General features: G+C 48.7%; 1 protein-coding gene across 3 annotated transcripts in view; it reads left to right on the top strand.

Annotated features, from left to right (window-relative positions):
* Positions 1 to 626: 626 nt before the first annotated feature.
* The window catches only part of TDRP (testis development related protein), a 54,028-nt gene continuing 46,777 nt past the window's right edge, over positions 627 to 7,877 (top strand). Inside the window, exons 1-2 of one of the 3 annotated variants that reach the window (XM_057537454.1) lie at positions 627 to 694; positions 1,302 to 1,502. In XM_057537454.1, the coding sequence (XP_057393437.1) occupies positions 1,386 to 1,502 (117 nt within the window). In that variant the 5' untranslated portion in view covers positions 627 to 694; positions 1,302 to 1,385. Of the gene's footprint in view, positions 695 to 1,301; positions 1,503 to 7,877 lie in introns of those variants that run through there. The other 2 variants (XM_057537455.1, XM_057537456.1) reach the window with 2 other exon arrangements.

Genomic DNA, 7,877 nt, shown 5'->3' with positions numbered 1-7,877 from the left:
TTAGGGCGGGGGCCCTGCCACGTTCGCCATGACTGTGGCTGTAGCCTATCTTACCTACAAAAAGTAACAATTTTCGGCTGTCATAATTAGCCGTCAAAGTCCCTTCAACTGCCTGTGAACTACACCACGTGTGCCACATCTTACTTGCTCGTCAACGTAAAGCTCCCCGAATGCGAGGGACCAGCGAGCACCACGGCGGGTTCCAAGGTGGCCTGGCCAGCGCAGCTGCCCACTTTTCCCTCGGCCCCTGGGCTCCTAACGTGGAGACGTTGGAAGCTCGCGTCCCTCCCCCTGCCTATGGCTGAACACGGTCCCTGCACCCGCCCCGGCCGAGCCCACCGCCTGCTGCCCATCCTGGGGCTCGGCTGCACCCTCCCCCCGGCAGGTCCACGTGCCCAGCGCCTCCGCCCTCGGGGGTCCCTGCCACCATTCGCGAAGTTTCCCACCCGAACGGCGGGGCTGGTGCGCAGCCCCGGCACCACCAAGCGCGGGGGCGGGGCGCCCTGGCGGGAACTGCCCTGGCGCTTCCAGTCCCGCCCACCGCGCCCTCGAGCCGCGGACCCAGGGGTGTGCGCATGCGCACTATGCCCGCTCCGCGTCCGGCGGCTGTCGCCATGGTGACCGGAGCCCCGGCCGCCCCGCCCCCCGCGCCGCTGCCCCGCAGACCTGGCCGCGGCCCCCCGCGGGGTGAGGGGTGAGGGGGTCAGCTCGGGGTGGGGGGGATCCCGGGGTGAGGGGTGAGGAGGTCCGCCCGGGTTGCGGGGCCCTCGGCCTGAGGGGTGAGCGGGGGCGGTCCGAGATGAGTGGGGCCCAGGTGAAGGGGGCCCGGGTGAGAGGTGATCCCGGGTGGAGAGTGAGGGGGTCGGCCGGGGGTTTGGGGATCATCCCGGGGTGTTGGGGGGCCCGTGGTGGGGGTGAGGTGTGAGGGGGGCTCAGCTTGGGGTGGCGACCCGAGGTAAGTACCTCGTGGAGTGATGTGGGGGGCGGGGAGCTCTCTGGAAGGAGGAGGAGCCTCGTTGGAGGTGTGGGAGGGTCGGTCGGGGTCAGGGCCTGGCAGGAGGGGCGGTGACTTGGGTGGGGGGGACCGCAAACAGGGGAAATGGGGCCCGGGGGGTGTGGCTCGACCCGGAGGTGGGCCCGGTCCCGGGCGTACGGTGGGTCTCGTTCGGTGCGGGGACCGGGTCCGGTCCGGGAGGGGCCGGGGCGGGGCGGGGCGGGGGTGGGGAGGTCCCGATCCTGGAGGTGGGCCCGCCCCACAGGCCGGCCCCGCCCGGCCCCACTGGCCGCGTCCGGCCTTGCAGGAGCCGCAGCCGGTGCGTCCGTGCTGCGGGCCGACCGAGGAGGGGCGCGCACGGACGCACGGACGCCGGCGCCCGCCCGGGAGCATGTGGAAGCTGGGCCGGAGCCGGGTGCTCCTGGACGAGCCCCCCGAGGAGGAGGATGGCCTGCGGGCGGGGCCGCCGCCCTCCGTCGCCCCCGCCGCTGCCGCCGCCGCCGCGCAGGTGAGGGGGCGCGGGTGGGGGAGGGCGCGGGTGGGGGAAGGCGCAGGTGAGGCCTGCGCTGCGAGGTTGGAGAGGCGCACAGGTGGGGTGCACAGGTGAGGCCCGCGCCGCGCGGCCCGTTAGGATCCTGAAGCTGGTCTGGGGGCCACCGCGTGGCTCGTGGTGACCCCCCACGTTAGGAGTGACTGAACCCCGCGCCCCGCCACCCCCCTCGTGCGGGTTCGGGACCGCGGGCGCAGTCCCGGGAGGTGGGAGGGCGCGGGGCGCGCACCCAGAAACGTCGGGCCGTGGCCTTGCTGCGGACGGGGACCTGCCTGCCGGGTGGATGGTGCCCGGGCCGTCCTCTCCGCGGCGAGTCCGGGACCGCGCCACGCCGGGGCGGACTCACGGGCAAGGCCTGGACCGGTGGGGGCCAAAGCAGCGCGCTAAGTGTGCTAAATACTTGTTTGGATAACCAGCAGAGCTTCACCTGAGTTTAAACCTTTGGCTGGAGGAAGAAGGCGGATGTCCTTTATGCAGAAAGACACTGGCCTTACAAGTTCAGAGATGTGCCTGGAATGTTTAGAATTTTTTAATTAAAAAGGATCCCAGGTGGATCCTGTCTGCGCTACAAATGCTTCCCTCCACCTCACCCCCAACGCAGCGCTCCTTTCCATGTGCAGTGAAATTCAGCTCTTTATTTTATTTTTAAAATGACGGTGGTCATACAGTTTCTTGTTTGTTAAATGTTTGGAAACTCTCCTGTTGCTTGTGGCCTGTAACGGAAGTTAATGGGGATCTGTATCTTTCTTCTCAGGACTTGTAAATAGTTCACCAGATTGTTTCTTTCCTAGTTGGTTCTAAATAACTTCCCTTGGAACTGAAGTTGTCTCATCTTGATAAGACATTTTTTTAATAGGAGTTAAATGCCCTTGATTAAGCATTTAAATATGGTCCCTATCTGAAGTGTCTTTCAGAAATCAAGTTTTGGTGGTCTTAGTGCTCACCCTACTATTTATTTTTTAAATCTCAAAATTTTATGGTTACTTTATAAATTATTTATTTATTTTTGGCTGCATTGGGTCTTCATTGCTGCACGCAGGCTTTCTCTAGTTGCGGCGAGCGGGGGCTGCTCATCGCGGTGGCTTCTCTTGTTGCGGAGCGCGGGCTCAGTAGTTGTGGCTCACAGGCTCTAGAGCTCAGGCTCAGTAGTTGTGGCGCACGGGCTTAGCTGCTCCGGGACATGTGGGATCTTCCCGGACCAGGGCTGCAACCCGTGTCCCCTGCATTGGCAGGTGGATTCTTAACGGCTGTGCCATCAGGGAAGCCCTTTATGGTTACTTTAAACAGCAGCTCTCTTAAATATAATGTTGAGAATTTATATGCAGTTTAAGTGTGGTTACAGAGTTACTTAATTTTGTAAATAATTTATTGGTCAAAGATAAGCAATATTTGTTGTTTCTGAACAAACTCTTAAAATTTTTAAATTGATTCTTCCTATGTTCTGCTTCTATTTCTCCTAATGAATCCTAAAACACCTTTTTTCCTCTTAAGTTAAATTACTAACAGGGAAAAGTTGGAAGGATAGGAGATTGAACACCCACATATAGACTTCCTAGACTCAACCATTAGTGACACATTTATTAAAACTTTTTTCTCGATATTCAAGTTTACAGAATTACAATCTATACCTTTTTTTCTCACTGTGTATTTGTGTGTGTGTTTTAATAGACTTTATTTTTAGGTACCCAGCAATTGAGTGGAAAATGCAGAGTTCTCATATACCCCTGTCCCCCATACAGACACAGCCTTCCCCTGATACTAGCAAAATCCCGTTTGTTACAACCAGTGAACCTCCACGGACACATCATTATCACCCAGAGTCCACAATTTACATTAGGGTTCCCTCTTGGTGGTGTTTGTTCTGTGGGTCTGAACAAATGTGTAATGACATGAACTCACCATTATAGTGCCATACATAGGAGGTTCACTGCCCGAAAAACCCTCTGTGCTCTGCCTGTTCACCCCTTCCTACAGCCCCACAACCACTGATCTTTTTAGTCTCCGTAGTTTTGTCTTCTCCAGAATGTCAGAGTTGAATCATAAAATATGCAGCTTTTATGGATTGGTTTCTCTTACTCACTGAGCAGTATATTTAAGGGTCCTCCCTGTCTTTTCACGGCTTGGTAATTCATTTATTATTATTATTATTTTTTAAAGGGAATGGGAAAGGACTTTTTTTTTAAAATTAATTAATTATTTATTTATTTATGGCTGTGTTGGGTCTTCGTTTCTGTGCGAGGGCTTTCTCTAGTTGTGGCAAGTGGGGGCCACTCTTCATCGCGGTGCGCAGGCCTCTCACTATCGCGGCCTCTCTTGTTGCGGAGCACAGGCTCCAGACGCGCAGGCTCAGTAATTGTGGCTCACGGGCCTAGTGGCTCCGCGGCATGTGGGATCTTCCCAGACCAGGGCTCGAACCCGTGTCCCCTGCATCGGCAGGCAGATTCTCAACCACTGCGCCACCAGGGAAGCCCCCAATTTATTTCTTTTTAACGCTGAGTAATATTCCATTGTCTGCAAGTACCAGTTTACCTGTTCACCTACAGAAGGGCATCTTGGTTGCTTCCAAGTTTTGGCAGTTGTATATAAAGCTGCTATAAAACATCATGTGCAGGGTTTTGTGTGGACATTAGTTTTTTTTGTTTTGTTTTTTTGTTTTTTAACAGTTTTTTAAAAATTTATTTATTTATGGCTGTGTTGGGTCCTCGTTTCTGTGCGAGGGCTCTCTCCAGTTGCAGCGAGCGAGGGCCACTCTTCATCGCGGTGCACGGGTCCCCCACTATCGCGGCCTCTCTTGTTGTGGAGCACAGGCTCCAGATGCGCAGGCTCAGTAATTGTGGCTCACGGGCCCAGCTGCTCCGCGGCATGTGGGATCTTCCCAGACCAGGGCTTGAACCCGTGTCCCCTGCATCGGCAGGCAGATTCTCAACCACTGCGCCACCAGGGAAGCCCTGGACATTAGTTTTTAACTCACTTGGATAAATACCAAGGAGTGTGATTCCTGGATCATAGGCTAAGAGTATGTTTTGCTTTGTAAGAAACCAGACTCTCCAAAGTGACTGTACCAATCTGTGTGCCCACCAGCAATAAACGAGAGTTCCTCTTGCTTCCTGTTCTTGCATTCCAGCATTCGATATCAGTGTTCTGGATTTTGGTCATTCTATACGTCTGTAGTGGTATCTCATTTAATTTGCATTTTCCTGATGACATGTGATGTGGAGCATCTCTTTATATTGCTCATTTGCCATCTGTATGTCTTCTTTGGTGAGATGTCTGGTCAGATTTTTTTGCCCCATTTTTTAATTGAGTTGCTTTTTCTCCTTATTGTTGAGTTTTAAGAGTTCTTTGTGTATTTTGGCTAACAGTCCTTTATCAGATGTGTCTTTTCCAAATATTTTCTCCCAGTCTGTGGCTTGTCTTTTCATTTTCTTAACATTATATTTCACAGAGCAGAAGTTTTTAATTTTAATGAAGTCCAGGTTATCAGTTATTTCTTTCATAGATCATGTCTTTGGTGGTGTTTCCCCAAAGTCATCAGCACACCCAAAGTCATCTGGATTTTATCCTGCGTTATCTTCTAGGAGTGAGATTTGACTGCAGCTTCTGTGTTACTTTATTAAGGGTATCTATAGTTTGATGTGTTGAAAACTTTGCTATAGAAAAGCAGACTTTTTGTGGCAAGTCAGTCATACTCTAAATTTAGTTCATTTCATCAGGTAGATTGATCTTTATCCCAAAGCCAGCTTCTCTTAGCATTAAACTTTAAAATTCACGACAAGTCTACCATAAAACTTCTGCTGGCAAAATTTTATTTTAAAGTTGAAAGAGGTAGGAAATAATACGAGAAGAATTTAATGGATCTGTTAAATTGTGTCTCATTAGAAAGATGGTCTCATTCTGTTTCATTTTCAGTCTCCAGCGGCCCGCCACCACCCCTCCACCCCTGTCAGCCCGTTCATATTAAACATGTAGGCTCAGAGTACACTTTGTCTTATTCTAGAAAGGCATTTAGTTTGTATTCAAATCTGGTCTGTTCGACCTACTTGAAAATCAGGTCACATGGCTGTAATCTGTGTTGTTTTTTAAAAAAGAAAAAAATAGCTTAGTGTTAGGTTCTAATAAGTTTGAAATGTGAGGCATTCAGTCATTACTTGGATTTAAGGAACACTTGACTGTTACTAAAATAGCTTTAACATTATAGAAAATAAATTTCTCTGAGCATTTCTTTAGGCAGTTGGCCTTTTTTGTCATGAATACACATCTATTTTGTGTTAAAGTATAACAGTGGGGTTTTTAAGGTGAATCATTTATTGTAATCATTTAAAAAAGAGAGACTTACAAGTTTTAATGAGTCTAATTAAAAAAAAAAAACAAATCTGCTGTGCATATGGTAAAAGATTTCTGGATATTAAATGCTGGGTCTTAACTTCTTCCTCTTTCCAGTGGGAAGTATTGTTACCTTTTTTTATATAGCTATCCATGAAACATTTAAGCATATACATAAATGTATGTTTAAAATCATGCATTTGTTTTCCCACTACAAATATTTTTCTGCACTTTGAATTGTTCCCTCGATAAATAATATGTGTATCATGGAGCACTTCCTGTCTTAGCACTGCAGCTGAAAAAAAATCATCTTTAAGCCTGTGTATTATTAAATCTAATTGGGCTCCTTCTGGTGGATATGGAGTTGCTGAGTCTTCTTTAGGCCCTGCTCCGGGGTCTGTGAGCGGTGAGAAGGAAATGGGGGTCTGCGATGAGATCCGCATGCTGAGGTTTGGGCCGGCCTTCACTTGCTTTGAGCTGCACTGCACTGGGAGTTAGCTAGCTGTACTTTAATGTCCTTAAAAACAAAACTCACGGCATTTTTGGCCTATTTTCATGTTAAAATTTTAAAAGGCTTAGACATATTCTGTAGGCATTCCAAAAAAAAATTCAGGGAACATTTCAGGTGCTTTTTACTCTGCTCTGAAGATAGGAAGAACCAAGGGGTAGTAAGTCTTAGTTGAGATGACACCAAATCTTTCTTGTGGGGTACTGTGAGAGCTCTGTTTAAGTTTGCTTTATGGTGATGGGAAGAAAGGAGTGAAGTAGATGCTTGAAGGTTTATGGGAGCGCTTTAGTTGAGAAAGTAAATGCTCTAAGGCCTCACACTCGTTCTTGGGGGTGATATACTGGGAGGAGCATGGGCTTTGAGGATAGACTGGACTTTAATTAACAACTTTAAGACACTTACCGCTTGCTTTTTCCACTTAGCAATACATTTTGGATCCGACTGTTATGTGAAGAGCTGCTTTATTCTTTCCAGTGTTTGTATGTGTTTCAGTGTTGTATGGTATTTCCTGGTATGGATATATAGACTTTAAATGCCAGACCTCTATTGGTGACCTTTAGGAGGTTATTTCTAGTCTCTTTCTATTACAAACATGAGCATAAATCATTTCACATATCTGACGATAGATGTCTAGAAGTGGAGCTGCTGAGTCCAAGGGCACCTCCCTTTGTAATTTTTTTTTAATTAAACATTTATCATTTATTAGCTTATTTTTTTTTTCTTATTAGTTATCTATTTTATACATATTAGTGTGTACATGTCAATCCCAATCTCCCAATTCATACACCCCCTGCCCCGGCTTTCCCCCCTTGGTGTCCATGCGTTTGTTCTCTATATCTATGTTTCTATTTCTGCCTTGCAAACCAGTTCATCTGTACCATTTTTCTAGATTCCACATATATGTGTTAATATACGATATTTGTTTTTCTCTTTCTGACTTATTTCACTCTGTATGACAGCCTCTAGGTCCATCCATGTCTCTACAAGTGACCCAATTTCGTTCCTTTTTATGGCTGAGTAATATTCCATTGTATATAGGTACCACATCTTTATCCATTCATCTGTCGATGGGCATTTAGGTTGCTTCCATGACCTGGCTATTGTAAATAGTGTTGCAGTGAACATTGGGGTACGTGTGTCTTTTTTTTTCTTTTAAAGCTTTTTTTTTTAATTAATTAATTTTATTTTATTTATTTTTGGCTGTGTTGGGTCTTTGTTGCCGTGCGGGGGCTTTCTCTAGTTGCAGTGAGTGGGGACTACTCTTCATTGCGGTGCATGGGCTTCAGTAGTTGTGGCTCGCAGGCTCTAGAGTGCAGGCTCCGTAGTTGTGGCGCACGGGCTTAGTTGCTCCGTGGCACGTGGGATCTTCCCAGACCAGCGCTCGAACCCGTGTCCCCTGCATTGGCAGGCAGATTCTTAACCACTGTGCCACCAGGGAAGCCCCATGTGTCTTTTAGAATTATGGTTTTCTCTGGGTATATGCCCAGTAGTGGGATTGCTGG

This window comes from Balaenoptera acutorostrata, chromosome 21 (assembly GCF_949987535.1).
Source record: "Balaenoptera acutorostrata chromosome 21, mBalAcu1.1, whole genome shotgun sequence".
NCBI lineage: Eukaryota > Metazoa > Chordata > Mammalia > Artiodactyla > Balaenopteridae > Balaenoptera > Balaenoptera acutorostrata.
Note: the sequence above shows the minus strand (reverse complement) of the source record. Positions and strands in the feature narration are given on the sequence as shown.